The 19586-nt window shown below is 44.4% G+C and overlaps 1 protein-coding gene across 1 annotated transcript in view; it reads left to right on the top strand.

Moving 5' to 3' along the window:
• The first annotated feature begins 12492 nt into the window (after positions 1-12492).
• The window catches only part of MAOB (monoamine oxidase B), a 114451-nt gene continuing 107357 nt past the window's right edge, over positions 12493-19586 (top strand). Inside the window, exon 1 of the mRNA XM_065915920.1 lies at positions 12493-12653. Within this exon, the coding sequence (XP_065771992.1) occupies positions 12608-12653 (46 nt within the window). The 5' untranslated portion in view covers positions 12493-12607. The remainder of the gene's footprint in view (positions 12654-19586) is intronic.

Below are 19586 nucleotides of genomic sequence, written 5' to 3'. Positions count from 1 at the left end.
TCCCCTGGAGGAGGGCATGGCAACCCACTCCAGTATTCTTGCCTGGGACATCCCATGGACAGAGGAGCCTGGCAGGCTACAGTCCATAGGGTCACAAAGAGTCAGACATGACTGAAACGACTTAGTACACATGCAAAATCTCAATAAAGCAATAGAAATGGAATATTCAAAGATATAATAAAACCAAAGACCTCATTCACAGTAGAAAAAAAATCTAGGCATAAAATTAACATCATACATCAAAAACCTATGTGAAAAAAATTACAAAACAGTTTGGAAATACACAAAATTATACTTGATTGAGTAGAAAAATATTTCATGTGCTTGGATAAAAAGAATCAATGTCATGGAAACATTGGTTTTTCCCAAGTTAATTTTATAAATTTAACAGATCCCAGTAAAATCTGTCAGCCTCCTTTAGGGATTGCCTCGGCTGTTAAAAGTCATGTCACCATCCCCAAGCAGCCCAAAACCAGCGGGGGATCAAGGCAAGAGTTCAAAGGCCTAGCCCCTGCTCCAAGGAGACACAAGTCTATAGGGGCAGTCCAGTCCCAGAATTCCCTGTGCAGTTGGCCAAACCTTCCAGTGGGATTGAATTACAGGTCAACTTCTTCAGCTTCCTGCTCCCTTGCTTTCCTTTTGGGGATCCTAGATCCTGAGAGCACCCCCTGAAAAATCTCCTGCTCACTAACCTCGGTTAAAGTGATTAAACACTCTGATGCTTTGCTAGCCTATGTGTGCAAACTGATACCTAACCCAGTTCACGCACATGTATCTGAGAAATGGAAATTTAGGAACAATCAGTCACAAACAGCCAACTAGGTTTTCCCAGATAGGCAACTGCTTAATCTCTAGCTAATTGAATGATTTCCTTGCTTTGCTTTCTTCTCTGCTGTGTAAAAAAGCCTTGCGTTTAGCACTGAATGCCTCCAATCACTTTCAGTTTGGCTTCCCTGGTGGCTCAGATGGTGAAGAATCTGCCTGCAATGCAGGAGACCTGGGTTTGATCCCTGGGTCATGAAGATCCCCCGGAGGAGGAAATGGCAACCCACTCCAGTATTCTGGCCTGGAGAATTCCATGGACAGAGGAGCCTGGGGGGCTGCAGTCCATGGAGTCGCAAAGAGACATGACTGAGTGACTAAGCACACCATTGGAAAAGATTTTTGCTCAAATAAACCCCTGAAACTTTACATGTTCCTCAGTTTATCTTTGAACACCTCTATTTCAGAGATTGTTTCCTTAGTAATCTAGGCCGTGACCCAGGCTGTAGGATTTGACTTGATCTGTGAGCACAGACTCCTCAATCCTGTGAGATTAGACATGGTACCCTCAGCCTCATGCTTTACTCTCTGTCCTTGAAGAAAATTATCTCGGTCTCAGTATGATACCACTATGTTCCTGAGGGACAGCAACTTCCTGCAGTGTCTCTAGTTTTCCCTCTCATGTGGAATATTTTTCTTCCTTATGAATGTGGGTGCCTGAATTTAAAAACATGATGATGTTATGTACATCTTCTAAAGAGCTCAGCTTTGCCTTCACATCCTCAGCTGCAGCTCTGCAGTCTGCCACAGACAAGAGGATTTCAGTGTGAGCTGTCAAACACCCATTTTAATTACTTGTGTTATATCTACTTAAGATGTATTATTGTGTGTGAATAGTTATAATACATAATTAATTAATATAGACCACATTAACATATGTATAAGTAATATATAGCTCTGGGCTTCCCAGGTGCCTCAGCAGTAAAGAATCTGCCTGCCAACACAGGAGACTCAAGGGATGTGAGTTTGATCCCTGGGTCAGGAAGACCCCCTGGAGATAGAACTGGCAACCCACTCCAGTATTCTTGCTTGGAGAAACCCCATGGACAGAGGAACCTGGTGGGCTACAGCCCATGGGGTTGCAAAAGAGTCAGACACAACTGAGCGACTAAAACAGCAATATGTAGTTCTATTATTATATTCAATATTACTATAGGTTATATATCAGAGGTATGCTCAGGTTTTCTACCTTTTGTAATACATTTCAGGTTTTTGCAGTAGATTGCCCAATTCCTGCCTCACTTATTTTTATAGTTATTTGTAGTTTAAATCCCTAAAAGTCACAACATCCATAGTGAGGAATAATTTTTTCCTTCTTTAATACCTTGATTTCAGTCATTTCATACAAAGTGAATGTCTACTACTGAGAAGAGTTCAAGTCAATGCAAACCTCAGGTATTAACATCATTTTGTAATGTGTAACCCTCCCCACCAGGAACATGTTTTGCTGTGGTAGCCATCCATAGGGGAGCTCCTCTTCTCATCCAATTACCATGGTTGCCAGACTTGATTGCAATCATCCTCTGGAGTCCATTTCTTAAAAGTAACACAAACGTCTATTTATAAGAAAACATGGCGGACTTTCCCGGTGGCCCAGTGGCTTATACTCTGCACTCCCAATGCAGGGGGCCTGGGTTCGATCCCTGGTCAGGGAGCTAGATCCCATATGCCACCCACAACTAAAGATCCCGTATGTTGCAACTAAGAGCTGGTGCAGTCAAATAAGTATTTAAAAAAAAAAAGAAAAGAAAGCATGGAGAGATTACTTAATGCAGCACTACATAAAGATAGCCAAAGGGTTCATTCTGCATCCATGACCTCACAGTATGAAATGAGAGTCATATAAAGAATAATTAATTGAAAATAACTTTATTGAATAACCAATAGCTAGCATATATAACGGAGAAGGCAATGGCACCCCACTCCAGTAATCTTGCCTGGAAAATCCCATGGATGGAGGAGCCTGGTAGGCTGCAGTCCATGGGGTCGCTAAGGGTCGGACACGACTGAGCGACTTCACTTTCACTTTTCACTTTTATGCATTGGAAAAGGAAATGTCAACCCACTCCAGTGTTCTTGCCTGGAGAATCCCAGGGATGGGGGAGCCTGGCGGGCTGCCGTCTATGGGGTTGCACAGAGTTGGACACGACTGAAGCGGCTTAGCAGCAGCAGCTTCCCCCAAAGAATTGGCGATAACGCTTAACACAGTGTTCTTGGGAAATGTTCTGAGCTTCTCTTCTTCTTGAGCTGAATATTTTGCAGTTTGCTCTTCATCTGTGGGTCCCCTACAATCCTTGTCTTCTGATAATCACCCTTGTTTAGGAAACTTTATTATGATTTCTGGAAATAGTCTCGACATACAGTCACTGTTAAAAAAAAATCACTTTGGTCCAGTTGGTTTAGCACTTATGTTGCAGATAAGAGTTGTTTTTCTTCATCAGACTCTGTAACATGTCTAGGTATGGCCTCTGTCTTTCTGAAGCCTTGTTGCTTTGTAGTTTTGGCTTGAGGCCACATGTTCTGGGGCCTGCCTCTGTCTGTTGTGCTCCTTTGTCCCATCCTTCTCTGTTGTGGCAATAAGGTCAAGGAGGAAAGAGCCATCCTTCGGTTCTTTGAGCAGCAAGAATCTTTTCTCTTCCCTCTCAATCTTGTGTCAATGAGCCAGCTCAGAGCATCCATCTTGCTGCCGGCCTGTTAAGGGAAGTCATGCAGACCCACCTGTTTTCTGCCTTGTACCCTGCCAACTGTACTTTGATCCAGTTCGTGACCAGTCCCTTGGCCTTTGGCATCTTAAACCAGCGTTTGGACTTTTGAGTTGGATCTCAAGCTTGTAGCCCAGTGCCCCATGAAGGGCTTTGACTTGGATTGCAGCTGGGCTCCCTCGACTCTCTGGCTGTTTGAGGATATGATTTCCCTCTAAAGTAAATCCTTGAAGCCAAAAGTAAGATCTTGGTCCAATGAAAGTTCCCCTACTGCCTTTTTGTTGTCCCCAAGGAGAGGATTTGGACACTCTCAGATTAGGATCCAAACTGATGACAGATTTTTTTTTACTGGGCAGAACCAGAGGTCCTATAACATTTAACCATTGCTAAAAGTTGTTAAAATTCATATTTAACATTGTTATAGAGAAGGCATGACTGAGACCCTTTCATCATTTGATCCTTCCATCTATGTTTCAAAAAAAGATTAACAGAGAAGTTGGGGAAAAGAAACTAGTAAACTCTAAAGAATCTAATTTTTAAACAAATTTTCTGTCCCCTGTCAAGCTTTCAGCATTCAAAAAAAAAAAAAGTGAAATGTACAACTTAGATAATATCTGGTGAACTCTGCTCTGCAGTCTGCCTCTTTATTGAAACCTCCTGTAGTATCATAGGAGACTCACTGAGATATCTGTTAATGAAAAGTCAGACAGCAAGAAAGAAGTAATAAGGACAGTTTATCTCTTTGGCAGGCTTCTAATAAAAAAAAATGAAAAGAAAGTAAGTTCATTTTAATTGATGAAAGAAACACGGATTTCATCAAGTTGGAAAAAGCAGATAAATACTGTTAAGGGCAAACAGCATTCCTCTGTGCTTCTTGGTTAAAGATGCTGAGCATCGTTCTATTGGAACATGAATTAGTTTCATGGTAATTGAAATTACCATGGAAATTTAAATATGAAAATATTTGTTTTTTTCCTAGGATTAGCATAGCTTCTTATTGATAAGGGCATATTTCCAATGATGAGCACAGTGACTGACAGAAAGTTGGTGCTCAACAAATCATTTTGGAATGGATGAATAAAAGATAATGCATGATCTCTTCCTGCAGGAATTTATTATCTACCTGGGAAGAGAAACATGCTTGCACACACACATACACACAATGGTTCCCACAATTTTATTCCTTGTTAATATTTTACTGTTGTTACTGATGCTTTCAAACTGTGGTGCTGGAGAAGACTCTTGAGAGTCTCTTGGACAGCAAGGAGATCAAACCAGTCCATCTTAAAGGAAATCAACCCTGAATATTCGTTCATATCAGAAAGGACTGATGCTGAAGCTGAAGCTCTAATACTTTAGCCACCTGATGTGAAGAGCTGACTCATTTAAAAAGCCCCTGATGCTGGAAAGATTGAGGGCAGGAGGAGAAGGGGACGACAGAGGATGAGATGGCTGGATGGTATCACCGACTCAATGGACATGAGTTTGAGCAAACTCCGGGGGTTATTGAAAGACAGGGAAGCCTGGTGTGCTGGAGTCCATGGGGTCGCAAAGAGACACACGACTGAGCGAGTGAACAACAGCAAGTTTGAGGGCAGAAGAAACTCAGGATTCTTTGGCAGCAAGTGGATATAGGCACTGGGGTGTGATAAGATGGGGGCTCACTTCAGGCTGTCATCAATTCACCAGACCTGGAGCCAGCCCCTTACCTGGCCCCCAGCTTCCCTATTTTGAACAGAAGAACTTCTGAATCAGTTCTTGAAAAGCCACCCTACATTGCTTCTTTCTGTTTTTGGTTCTCAGAGGTGGCTTTCTGAGTGGTCTGAAGAAATACACCTCTATTTTACTACTTCAGCTTAAACACCTGTCATCTTACTGAATCAACCTACTTTGGCAAAGCCCATATCCCAGGCTCATAGCTAATTCCCCCTTGCTGCTTCAGGGCAGGCTCTGAATTCCACTCTGCCCCTCCAAAGTCTTGCCTGGACATCACCAGTTTCCTGGGCTCCTGCCTTAGCAGCTCCCAGAGGGGACACACTGGGTTGCTCCAGGAGCAATTGTCTGTTTTGATCACTTGCAAACATGAGACTTTTTAAGATAACCTTTAGGTGTTGCATTTGCAACACTAGAGAAGAGCCTGCTTGAGTTCACTGGGGGCTTCAGGGCAGGGAGAATGGGGACAGAGTGGGTATCCAGAAGGAGGATGAGGGGGGCTTGTGCCGTGCTCAGTTGCTCCAGTTTGTCCGACTGTTTGCAGCCCCATGAACTGTAGCCCGCCAGACTCTTCTGTCCATGGGATTCTCCAGGAGACAATGCTGGAGTGGGTTGCCATTTCCTTTTCCAGGGGATCTTCCCAACCCAGGGATCAAACCCACATCTCATGTGTCTCCTGCACTGGCAGGTGGATTCTTTTCCACTGGACCACCTGGGAAGATCATGAGCGGGATTAAGGATTCCATTCAAGTTCAGTTCAGTTCAGTTCTGTCACTCAGTCATGTCTGACTCTTTGCAATCCCCATGGAATGCAGCATTCCAGGCTTGCCTGCCCATCCCCAACTCCCGGAGCTTACTCAAACTCATGTCCATCCAGTTGGTGATGCCATCCAACCATCTCATTCTCTGTCATCCCCTTCTCCTCCTGCCCTCAACCTTTCCCAGCATCAGTGTCTTTTCCAGTGAGTCAGGTCTTTGCATCAGGTGGCCAAAGTACTGAAGTTTCAGCTTCAGCATCAGTCCTTCAAATGAATATTCAGGACTGATTTCCTTTAGGATGGACTGGTTTGTTCTCCTTGCAGTCCAAGGGACTCTCAAGAGTCTTCTCCAACACCACAGTTCAAAAGCATCAATTTGGGACACTCCCCATCCCCCTTCTGATGTCTATGTCAGAAGCTTTCTCTGTCCATTTTTATACTTTAATAAAACTCTGCTACACAAAAGCTCTTGAGTGATCAAGCCTGGTTCCTTGTCCTGAAGTTAAATCTTCTTTGGAGATCATAAGTCTGAAACCATTCACTGTAAGCTATCTTGGGGGCTCATCCTGGGGGCTCATCTTGGGGGCTCATCTGGGATCTTCAGGACAAGGTAAGAACACTCAGAGCTCTAGCCTTTCTGCTTTCTCAGTATATGCATTTTTCTGCTTTACTTTACTAACTCTACAGTGTGCTTGTGTGAATGAATAACATGCCCTGCATGAAGCAAGTGATGAGTTCTGCTCTGTGGTTTTGCAGTGCCTCCTAATGACTGAAGGCAGTCCCAAAAAGGGGAGCCTTGTCAGGGGCTTATACCGACCTGCCAATGCTAAGAGACACCAAACATTCCTGTGAGGGGAGCAGCCAGAAATGGGCAAAGCAAGTGGGTTGAACTTTCCTTTCTTGGTCATCTTTTCCTGGTCTCTTTGACCATTTCATAATTATGTGGGGAATTAGAAGTACTAACCGAATCTGTCAGATCATAGATTTCTGAGGAACTTGTGATCCATGCCATTACTGTGTACTTTTTCTTAGACCCCAAGCTTGGAATAGTCATGTGACACCCAGACTTGCCAGGAGCACATTTGGGAATGAGGTGGAATTCTAGCTTCAGCAGCGTCTCTCTTGGCTGTCTGCCTCAGGGTCCAGCGACCTGAAAGTGAGTCTTTGTCATAGCTGTGCCTCCAAACTATATGGATGGAAGCACTGCTAGAGAGCATGAGGTTTCTAAGAACATAGGTCGAGAATCCCAGATTGGAAGTACAGCTGGCTTCTTCCTTTGGTAGCGCTGTTAGTGTATCAGAGGAGGCTCTCTGGCGGTTTTTGTCTCAACTCCTTAGATAATCCTTTTGTGGAATCTGTGGAAATGAACTGGAAGGATTGGTACTAATAATTTGAGGATGAAAAATCACTTTTTCCTCACTGGGTGACCCTTCACTACCTCTTTTGCTATCACATATACTGGTGTGGCAACTCTCAGAGAAGGGACATCTTGGTTGTTGCTCATCTCTTTGACTCACCGCTTCTACTATGGTCAGGACTGTACATAGAAATGTGCATAGACACACGTAAAGATGGATGCTTCCCCTAGTAGGCCTAGTTCAGGAAACATTTCTGGGAAAGCTACTCTGTTACACTTTGGGTGGCATCAGAGAAAAGGACAAATCAAGTCAAAGGTCTTGGTGGTATGAAACTAAATCAACTTGGGATGCCATCAGGTCTGCCTCTGGTGCATCTTCACCTCGCCTCAATGGTAGAACCGAGAGGGACAAGTAAGGCACCTGCATTGGTAAGGGACAGACCAAGTCCCTTGGAAAGCTTCAGTGGAGGAAAGCTTCAGTGGAAAGTTTGTCTCCACCCCCATCTAGAGCAGGGAGGGATGCCTTCAGTGGAAAGAAGCCACAGCTATGGAGGCCACTTTTTTCTTTCTTACAGTTGGGAGCTAACAGTCTCAGAACCACTCCTTTACAATGTATTTTTTAAAAACTGGGACAAGTTTGATTCCCAGAATTTAAAAAGACACACCTGATCTTCTGTGATACTGAATAGCTACAGTATCCTTTGGAAGATGGGGAATGCTGACCTGTTGAAGGATCTCAATTATTACTGTTTTACAACTGGACCAGTTCTGTAGAAAACAAGAGAAATGGGTAGAAGTGCCATATGTGTTGCTCTTTATTTCTCTGTGAGACATGCCAAACTTATGTCCTAAGGGTGAAGATTTGGGTGTAACACCTTCAGCTGCCTCCTGTTCTCTTACTTTGTCCCTGTATCTGGGGCTCCTGACTGAACAAACTGAGAATAAGGGCACTCTTCCAGGAGGAGTTGCCTCAGTCTCGGTAGAAATATTGCCGTCGAGACTATCGAGAGGATCCAGAAAGTACATAGAAGACTTTACGGTACTAACTTTACGTTATGACCTTACTTAGAGAGACACTTACTTGGGACAGACACTGACTCCTGACTCGAAAACTTGAGTTTTGGGAGAAGCTACTACTTTTGGAGATGAATGGCTTGGACGTGAGATAAGGGGAAAGAGGAAACACGAAATAGCCCTCCTCCCTACTGGGAGCCAAGCAGTTCCTATAACAGAGCCAGTTTGTCGGGTGTAGTCTTGAAGGACTCAAGTGAGCGCACATCCTGAGACTTTAGACTATGCTAAGTTGGTTAACATAAAACAGGGAGAGAAGAAACTCCTGGTAAATTCCTAGATAGACTACAGGAGGCTATCTGCAAGTTTACTGATGTTGATCCCGAAAGTTCAGAGGTAGAAACGATCTTAAAAGATAGATCACTCAGTTGGCTCCAGATACTTGCTGTACATTACAAAAACAGGAGTTTGGACCAAATCAGTCTTCTAAAAAACTGTTACAGCTGGCTCAGACAGTATATTATGGTAGAGAATACAAGGAGGAAAAAAGAACCAGACAAAAGAGTGAAGCCCCAACAATGACAGTTAGATCTGCTCTGAAACAGCCTGAGGAAAAGTGTCCAGAGGAACCCAGGTGAAAAGGGTTGGACTTCTTATTACTGTGGAAAAAAGGGGCATCTCAAGCAAGATTGCCTTCAGGCATCTAAGCTGCCCCTGGCTCCATGTCCAGTCTGTAGAGGACCATACTGGAGAAGAGACTGCCCTCCAAGGTGTAGGCCCCAGAGGTGGAATCTCAAGACAATTGGAACTGAAGGTGCCCAGGGGTCCCCACACAAGCCCATATTCTAATAACACCTGAGGAACTCCAGGTATTAATAACTGTGGAGGGCCTACCAGGGTCCTGTTGATATTCTTTTGGACACTGGGGCAACTTTCTGCTCACTAAAGCCCCTGGTCTGCTTTCCTCCTGATCCACTACTATAATGAGGCTGTCTGGATGACCCAAATGCTATTATTTCACTCATCCTTTAACCTGAAACTGGGACTCTGTGCTATTTTCTCGAGTTTCTAACCTTGCTAGAGTCTCCCTCACCCCTTCTTGGTAGGGATATACTAAGCAAGGTCCAGGCCTCTGTTTTCATAAATATGGAACTTGCCCTTTTAATTGAACAAAATGTAAATCCTAAAGTGTGGGCTGATGGAAAAACTGTGGGTCGAGCACAAAATACTGTTTCCGTCGTCATCAAGCTCAATGACCCTAACCTATTTTCACATTAAAGCAGTATCCATTAAAGCCTGAGGTGTTAAGGAAAGGTTAAAACCCATCACTGAAAATTTAAAGGAACAGGGGTTATTAATTCCCTGTAACAGTCCATACAACACTCCTATTTTGGGTGTAAAAAAGTCAAATGATAAATGGACACTTGTTCAAGATATACAAGTAATAAGTGTCTAATCCTTATACTTTATTGTCTGATATTCCTAAACAAGCCAAATATTTTTCAATCATTTATTTGAAGGATGCTTTCTAGAGTTAAACCTATGTTAGATCATCCTCTACCTATGATTTTAAGCCAATTGAGAGGATTCTTAGGCATTACAGGCTATTGCCGCATTTGGATTCTGGGTTATAGGGACTTGCCTAGCCTTTATATAAACTTATAACTGAGACTCAGCATGTGCAAACCCACTAGCTGGTTTGGTTCCCAGAGACTCAAAATGCTTTTAAGGCTCTTCAAACTGCTCTCTTGCAGGCTCCCATTTTGAGCTTGCCCACAGGATCAGAGTTTGTTTGTTACTGAAAAAAAACAGGCTATGGCCACATTGCTTAAGGGTAATTGTTACTATTGTTTTGCTAGCACCTAAAGCTCATAAGTTTACTAATGGGCGAAATTTTACTGTACTGACTTCTCATGATGTAAGTGGGATCTTAAACTCTAAAGTTCAGAGCAAAGATGCTCCACCTTTAAAGCTGCTGTAATTCAAGGGGTATCAAAAGCTCTAGGAATAGAATATCACTTACACTCTTCCTGAAAACCCCAATCTTCAGAAAAAGTTGGAAAGGCTAATGATATTATTAAAAGACATCCATGTAAGCTAATTCAGGAAACACAAGGCAGTTTAAAGCTTTACCCATAGCTTTAATGAGGGCTTGAACTGTCCCTAAGAAGGAGGGACTGTCCTAAAGCCTTATAAATAACTATTTGACTCAGATTTCAGCTTTTCAACCTCCTCATCTATTGAAGGCTTCCCATGGTGGGTTTCTCCACTTCAAGGAAAGGACTTTCTTCAGCTCTGCGAATAACTTTACCAACAACAATCATATGTGACACCTCTTCTTGGTCTGATGACATCTAGCAATCCTAAGATGGACTGATGTAATATAAACATAATGTAACTTTAAATTTTGATTAAGTTGTAACTTGATTTAATGATTATTTTGCCTTACATTGGAAACTACATAATGGGGTTTGTTTCTAACCGTGTGAAGGCTTTTAGGTTACAAATGGTTGTCCAGGCTCCTATGAGTGTCATAGCCTCCTCCAACTATTACTTAGGGCCTCTGGATCAGAAACCCTCAATATGAGGGTTAGGAGAAAATGTTGCCTCAACAATTTAGGGATGATGCCCTTCAACAGCAGGAAGTAGTTATGGAATGAGAATGATGCTCCTTTCCCTTTTCAACATAATTCTCCTAAAAGAAAAGGGGGAAATGAGAGAGTCAGTTCCTAGGCAGGTTGATAAGAAGTCCAGGGCCCTCAAGGAGAAAGGGGTCTGGGGCTCTCGAGGAGGAGATAAGGGTCTGGAATTCTCAAGGAGGAGGAAAGGGCAAACATCTTTTTTTTCCTCTACATTCCTTACTCTTAGTCACATAAGTTTTTTTTTTTTAAGCCCAGAACTGATGATTACACAACAAATAACTCAGTTTGAACTCTGTACTAAGGATTATATAACAACAACATATCCTGCTTGAGGACAGTTTCTCCTCCTGAAGACCTTCTGGCTCATCCTGTTATCTTAGAATGAAAGTTATGAGAGTGGATCCAGTAAAGATCAAGATCTTTACAACCTTGAGGCATTCTTTTGATTTATTGTAACAATTAATTAAAAAGTATATAACTCCCTTGCTAAAGACTAGCAGGGGGGCACTCTCTGTCCCCCTTCTGATGTCTATGTCAGAAGCTTTCTCTGTCCCTTTTTTATACTTTAATAAAACTCTGCTATACAAAAAAAAAAAGCATCAATTCTTCGGCACTCAGCTTTATGGTCCAACTCTTACATCCATACATGATCACTGGAAAAACCATAGCTTTGACTAGATGGACCATTGTCGGCAAAGTAATGTCTCTGCTTTTTAATATGCTGTCTAGGCTGATCATAGCTTTTCTCCCAAGGAGCAAGTATCTTTTAATCTCATGGCTTCAGACACCATCTGCAGTGACTTTCGAGCCCAGGAAAATAAAGTCTGTCACTGTTTTCGTTGTCTCCCCATCTATTTCCCATTCAAGCACAGTGCAAAGATGACAATCCTGGGTAGCAGATCAAGGTAGGGCTTGGAATTTTCCTGGCTCTCAGGAAATTGTTGTTTCTGACTCTTTATCGTGTCTTTGCCCCTCCTTAACGACTTTATCTCACTTACTTCATCCATAAAATGGGTTGTTGTAAGGTTTAACTGGAATTATGCATGTAAAATGCCGAGTACGGTGCCTGGTACCAGAAAAGCCTTCACACTAGTGAAGCAGGATACGTTGTTGTTATATAATCCTTAGTACAGAGTTCAAACTGAGTTATTTGTTGTTATTTGCTTGCCCTTCTCTACTGCTCCATTCCAGGGAGTAATTTGAGGTGCTGGAGGAGGACATCCCTATCTGCCATCCTCCCAGCCCCCCAACTGAACAGCGCACCAGGGAAGCTGATGGGGAAATACCCTGCAGTGCATAAGGCCAACGGGGAGTGGTGGCCCCAGGGATGGACTCTTGGAGGCCCTGGGTGACCTCTCTGCCCCGGTGTCCACCCTCCCCAGATTTAAGCCGCAGACCTCCGGGCGGGAAGGAGGGCGGTGCGCTCCAGCCCCGCCGGCGCGTAGGCGGGCGGGCGGGCGGGGCTCCGCGACCCGAAGCCCTCGGCCTCCAATATAGGCGCTCGGCGGAGGCGCTAGTACGTGGGGGCAGCGCTGCGGGCGGGGGCGAGATCCAGACACTGAAGCAGCTGGCACCCAGGTGGCCCGGAGAGGGGCGAGCAACATGAGCAACAAATGCGACGTGGTCGTGGTGGGGGGCGGCATCTCAGGTCAGTGGCGGCTGCGCGCCCTCCTTCCCCCTCCCCGGCTCCGACAAGTGGCCGCCCCGGGAGGCACGCGGGGCGGCCGTGCGGCGGGGTGTCCCCTGGAGCCCCTAGACAATCCGTGCGCAGGAGGGGATCTAGACGGTCCCAAGCGTCGTACACGGAATCCTCCCTCGGGGGGAGAAGGATTTGGTGGCCCCCTTCCCTCCCCGGACAGAAGCCGGAGGATGTCTTTTGAAGGTCTGGGGCTAGACTTTGAACTTCTGCCCCGGACAGCTGCCAAGCCTGAGACTGCTGGAATTTTCAAAGCGCCGAGGGGCGGGGAGAGAGGGCGGTGGTGGTGAGAAAACGGGCAGGGGAGAGACTCTTACTAGGGGGTGGCAAAAGGTCAGTCCCTTGCTCCCAAGCAAAGGTCAGTCCTTTTGCTCCAGCCCGACCTGGACACTCTACACCTTCACTCGGAGCAGGCATGGACCACGACGTGTTGTTATTCTGGAGCCAGGAAAACGACCTTGAACAGCTTCCCTTTCGAAAAGAAGGGATTGGACCCTGGGGCATCGACCTTCCTGACCCCGATTTTTTCTGATTCCACGATTGCCATGGGTCTGCCTGCAGCTGCAGGGCCTTCTTGTCAAATACCTCCTCTCCTTCTGCCCCTTCTTCTCCTCTCCCTCACACTCAGTGGAGGGTGGCCAAAAAGCTTGGAAGGGATGGGGGACAGAAAGTACCCTCATAGACACGGGGGAGGGAGGTGGGACTGGGCCTCAGGAAACAGATGCCAGAAGATGGATGGGGTCAGCAGGGGAACCCCCCCTCCCGAAGAGAGTCAGGCAGATCCTATGAGGTGGGGTCAGTGGAATATTAAGCGATGCTTCCAGAACAGCCTGTCTCACAGATCCCTGAGAATGCTTTGGTCCAACCCCCAGGACCTCCTGGTGCTTGAGCAATAATGAGGACACCTCCAAAATCCACCACTGTGTTGTCTAAGACGTGCCCTAACCAGACGTCAGGAGCCGGCCTCCAACTTGCTCCCTGGGGGGCGGGCAGGGCAGAGGCACTCAGATTCTCTTGTGGCAGGTTAAGAAAGCAAGGTGCTGGATGTTGGATGCCATGCCTCCATTCCAGCCTTCCTCACCTTTGAGTCAGATCTCAGGCTATCCCTTCTGTTTGCCTGGTTCCCCCACCCTCTCCCCAAGCTCACCCATACCAGGCTCTGTGCATGGTGCTACAGATGCTTTAAGTACAGCAGCATGCTGTGGTGGATTCTGGCTATATAGATTTCATTTTCATTCAGTATTTTTGACATCATCTCTCCTAGAGGAACTCAGTGCATGTCTGTGCTGCCTTGCACAGCACTCGCATCTTATGGAAGAGGAAACCTCTCTTTCTAGGCCTTCAAAGTCCTTTTCTTAACCAAACTATGTCTAACGTGTTCCAATTCTTCATTTCCCCCTTTATTTTGTTTTTTCTAATTCATTCTCCAAAACTTCACGCTCACTCAAATTATTCATGTAAGACTCGTACTGGAAGGATAGGTAAGGGTTTAGCTATCTTTTATAGCAGTGGTGAATCTCTGCTTTTGACTCCCAAACTCTCCAAACAAGGGACTGGTGAGTAGATCTTCCTTTTCTCAAGAATGTCACATGGAATAGGCATTGTTCTAAAAACTGAGAAAGCAGGGTTCCAAGGCCTTACTCAGTTGCTTTATCTGCTATGTGAGGATAACACCAACTAGTCATAGCTAGATTGCAAGGTCATTCTAAAAGGTAGGTGAAGCAATGTGTGTGAAAATGGCTTTGCAAAGTCTGACATATGTATGACACAAGGGATTACAAGAGTTTCGCTCATTTATTCAAACAGTACACATTAGGGCAGGCTGTGGTTGAGGATGCAAAACTAGATCATGTTTTTCTTGTCCCGGAAGATTTGTCAGTCTAGGAAAAGAGATGAAGTATCCAGACAAAGGCAATACAAGGTAGAAAGTGGTAGGTGCCACAAGAGAGGTCTATTCATTAGTTCATTATCCATTCATTCAAGGAACGTTTGCTTCCTGTCCCACATCCTATCCCAAAGGGAAGGAAAGATGAATTAGGCAGAGCCATTGCCCCTGGGATACTCACAAGCTGATGTGGGAGGCAGAGTCGTGAACAAGTGATACTAATGACCTATGATATATGCCTTTTCCTAGGACCTCCTACTGAAGGTTATAGGAAAAGTGAATGTTGAACTCTAGGTGAATGTTGAACTCCGCCTGAGAATATCCAGGCAGACTTCACAGGAGTGGTGAAGTAGATCTTAAGGAATGGATATGAATTCACCAGGAGACTGGATGAAGAAAGTATCTGAAGTTAAAGAATAGCTTAAATAAAATCACAAATATGTGAGATATTCTCATGCTTAGGAAAGATAAGAACTTTAGCACAGGGACTTCCTTGGTGTTTCAGTGGTTTAAGACTTGGCCTTCCAAAGCAGGGGGTTGCGGGTTCAATCCCTGGCCGGGGAGCTAAGATCCCACATGCCTCAAGGAAAAAACCCCAAAACATAAAACAGAAGCAATGTTGTAACAAATTCAATTAAGACTTTAAAAATGGTCCACAGGAAAAAAATCTTAAAAAAAACAACAACAAAATAAAGAACTTCAGTGTGGAGAACTGAGGGGGACTTGTGGGAGACCAAGCTACAAAGGTGGGTTGGGATGAGTTGTAGGTAGCCCTTGTATGTCATCACCCAAAGACTTAGCTCCCTAGTGGCTCAGATGGTACAAAATCCACCTACAATGCAGGAGACCCAGGTTCAATCCCTGGGTCAGGAAGATCCCCTGGAGAAGGGAATGGCTTCCTATTCCCACTCTAGTATTCTTACCTAGGAAATCCTATGGACAGAGGAGCCTGGTGGGCTACAGTCCACTTGGTCGCAAAGAGTTAGACACGACTGAGTGGCTAATTTTGGGGGCTTCCCAGGTAGCACTAGTAGTAAAGAACCCACCTGCCAATGCAGGAGACATAAGAGATGCCGGTTTGATTCCTGGGTCAGGAAGATCTCCTGGAGGAGGGCATGGCAACCCACTCCAGCATTCTTGCCTAGAGAATCCCATGGACAGTGGAGCCTGGCAGGCCACAGTCCATAGGGTCACAAAGAGTCAGACATGACTGAGTGACTTAGCACACATGTGGTCAATGAATAGCCACTAATGACTTTTTATTCACAAAGTGATATGTCAAGTGACAGGAATATGATGATACAAAAAGAGGAATGTGCAGAAGAGCAGGTTTGGGGAAAGATGGAGCATCTAGAGTTGAAGGTGCTGATGGAACACCCAGGGAGAGATGTCTAGCAGTTGGAAGTACAAAGAACAGGTTGGGCTAACAGATTTGTGTGACAGAGATGTTTTAGTTGAAGCCCCTGAAGTTCGTGAAATGACCCAAACCAAGAGTGGAGAGAGAAGAGAGGATGCCTAGGACAGAACTGGTTGAGGGGGTGCTCACGTCCTCCACTGGGAGGAAGATATTTCAGTCTTTATAGTTTGATGAGAGAGATGAGGAAACTGAGAAACTGAAAAATACTTGGTTAATCTCAAATCTTAGCTCATATGTCATTTACTGGGGGCAGCCTTCCTAAATTCCTCCAAATGGGTTGAGATGCCTTTGTTTAACTCTCCTCTGCCATCTTGTTATTTTCCTTGAGTTTTTAATTGCTCACATATTACTGTCATTTCTTGTTCAATCACTTTCTCCTCCACTAGGCTGTAAGCCCCTGGAGCCCTGGGAAGTGTTTCTATGTCTCTTGGAGAACCCCCAAACTCCAGCTCCAGAGCTCTGCCTGGCCTAGTTAGCACTCAACAAATGTGTTGAATGAACAAACTTTAACATTATCCCCACAAAGCAGCAATTGATTGCATCTGAAATTCACATCCACTTACTCCTGACCCTTTTGCATGTCCTGCCAAATCTTATTGAGTAAGGGAGAAATGGTAAAATCAGAATTTTAGGATTAGTTGGTGACTGACGCAGTTAACTTTGTTAATTATTAAACTTGGGCCATTCTGGTAGTTCTCTGATAGTTTTCGAAGCTGTCAGCAAATTTTAATCACTCCCTTTGGCATAAGCAGAGATGAACTGGGGGTATGGATGGTTAATATATAATCTTCCGTTTTAATGTTTGAAAAATTCCAAGGCGACTGTAGAACAGCTTTTTGTTTTGGAAAATGCATGTGGTATATAAACGCACACCTGCTGACATCTCTTTCACCCAAGGAGCAGATCATCTCTGGGGACTTGGCAGAGTAATGGCATTTCCCACATGGAGCTGGACAACAGCATACGGCTTCTGTTCCGAGTCTCGATTTTAATGTTTGGTTTGGTAGAACCATGGAAACTATCTTTTGTAATTCTGGAATGATTCTTGCTCAAGCCTCAAAATAAAACTAAAAAAGTGAAACTTGAAACAGAAAGGAGAATTTTTTTTCCAGGCTTGAGAGAAGTGATCTGGCTATCTGAGGGTGGCAGGAACTCGGCTAACAGCCTAGAAGAGTCAAAGTCAGCCTTCCAAGTGGTAATCAACACCTGGAAGGTGATCTCTGCAGTCAGAAGGGCTAGGAGGGCAAGGCTGCTGCAGGCTGGAGGGACTGGCCTAGACAGGGTGCATCAGAGAGGGCCCACAGGGGATCATGAGTTGAGGGATGTGATAGGCAGACGAGGCCTGTGTGTTAATGGCAAAGCTCCTGCCTCACCTTTGATGAAGAAAGATGGAGAACTTCCCTGAACACCTATAACCCACCTGAATGTTCTAAAAAATGGTAATTGGATGGAAGTGCTTGGAAATGTGTATATCCCAGTCAAAGACAGGATATAAAGAGACAGTATGCAATGTTAAAAGTGCATACGTCAGACATCAGACTCGTTATGAATTCCATTTCCTATACTTAGCTATTGTGTCACCTTAAAATTTTCCTCACCTCTCTGTTCTTCAGCTGCCTTTTAAAATGAGACTCCCAGTGCCATTATTGGCAGAGAGCTTGTTGCTAGGATTAGAAAGAATGCACATAACGGACTGTACACAGTGGCCATTATGGTGACAGCTTGTACCAAAAAGACAGCTTGTCTTTTTGGAAAAGACATCCGTTTTTTTTAGCTTCTAGGGTTTTTTAATCTGTGGGAGCAGAGGCAGGCATCTCTGTAATCACGTCTTCCTCTTTACTGACCAGTCATTTTTCTTGCTGTGAGGCATTTATGAGGTGACTACAGGATCCATACAGGCATCATTCCGACCTCATCCTGCCCCGCCCCCATCCCTTCAGTCCCTCCAGTGAGGAGCCTGCGAAGCTCAGGCTTACCCTGGGCTTCAGAGCCACCAAACCCATTGTGTTCCTTATCAGAAGAAATTTTCAAAGCCCTCGATCTGTATTTCATCACTACCCCAGCCTGGCTGCTCTTCCTCTTCCTACCTGGTCTTCATTTCAGCCACTTGACACCCGTCTTAATTATAAGAAATAATAAATGGGACTATTATTTCTCTCTTGAATAATATTAATTATTTAATAAATAATAGAAGAGTCAGCATTTTGAGTGCTGTCTATATGTTAAATTGAGTAACAGTGAGGTGATCTTAATATTAGCATCTGCCAGGCACCAAATGAATTCAAAATCTTAGTGTAGAAATCTGTTCTGTGTTTAGAATCTCTGACATATTTATCTCTTAACTATATACAAAAAATAGTTAGAATTTCAGATTTTTCTTTCAGTTTAGCTGCTACGTTTCTTACATCATCTGTGTTGGTAAATCACATACAAGCCAAGAAAGTAGGGCTGTGAAACAGCAGCCCTGTTATAAGACAATATTCCATGAGTGTGTGTGTGTGTGTGTGTGTGTGTTGGCACATGTACATGCACAGCCACTAAGCCACTAGCCACCTCCTCCAGCCAAAGTTTGACAGTGGAGTTGGCCGGCACGCTGACACTTCACTTCCACTAGTGGTTAGAGGCCATTTTGTCTGCCTGATTAGCAATAATAGCAAGGTCTACTGTATGCTTGCCAGATCCTAAGCCCCATTCCAAGCATTTTACATGCATTTTCTCCTTTAACCCTCTAGACCACTTTATGAAGTAGATACCTTTTTTATGCCTACTCTCCAGATGAGAAAACTAAGGCATCGAAAGGTTACCGATTTTGCTTAAGGTGACACAGTGAGTGGTGAAACCACAATAAATACCATGCTCTTAACCTCTGTACTCTACCACTGCTGATTTCTTCTGTTCCCAGTGATAATGTCACTACAGGAACAGTTCCTTCCAGTCTGTAGCAATAACTTAGGATTTGTTTTGATATAATTTGTTCACATTGGAACAGTGGAAAAGACATATATATTGAGTAATGTGAGTGATATGTATGTCATCAGTTTGAAAAATCAGTTGTTTTACAGCTCATACACCTTAATATAAAAAAAGTCTCAGTTAAAAAATGGGCAGAAGAGCTAGATAGACATTTCTCCAATGATAGGTGACCAATATGCACATGAAAAGATGCTGAATATGCTGATTGTTAGAGGAATGCAACAGAGAAGGCAATGACAACCCACTCCAGTATTCTTGCCTGGAAAATCCCATGGACGGAGGAGCCTGGTGGGCTGCAGTCCATGGGGTCGCTAAGAGTCGGACACGACTTAGCGACTTCACTTTCCCTTTTCACTTTCATGCATTGGAGAAGGAAATGTCAACCCACTCCAGTGTTCTTGCCTGGAGAATCCCAGGGACGGGGGAGCCTGGTGGGCTGCCGTCTCTGGGGTCGCACAGAGTCGGACACGACTGAAGCGACTTAGCAGCAGCAGAAGAATGCAAATCAAAACCACAATTAGTAGTTGATCTTACAGTAGCCAGAATGCCCATCATTAAAAAGTCTACAAATAATAAATGCTGGAGAGGGTGTGGAGAAAAAGGAACCCTC

Source organism: Muntiacus reevesi, chromosome X, assembly GCF_963930625.1.
Source record: "Muntiacus reevesi chromosome X, mMunRee1.1, whole genome shotgun sequence".
NCBI classification, from domain to species: domain Eukaryota; kingdom Metazoa; phylum Chordata; class Mammalia; order Artiodactyla; family Cervidae; genus Muntiacus; species Muntiacus reevesi.
Note: the sequence above shows the minus strand (reverse complement) of the source record. Positions and strands in the feature narration are given on the sequence as shown.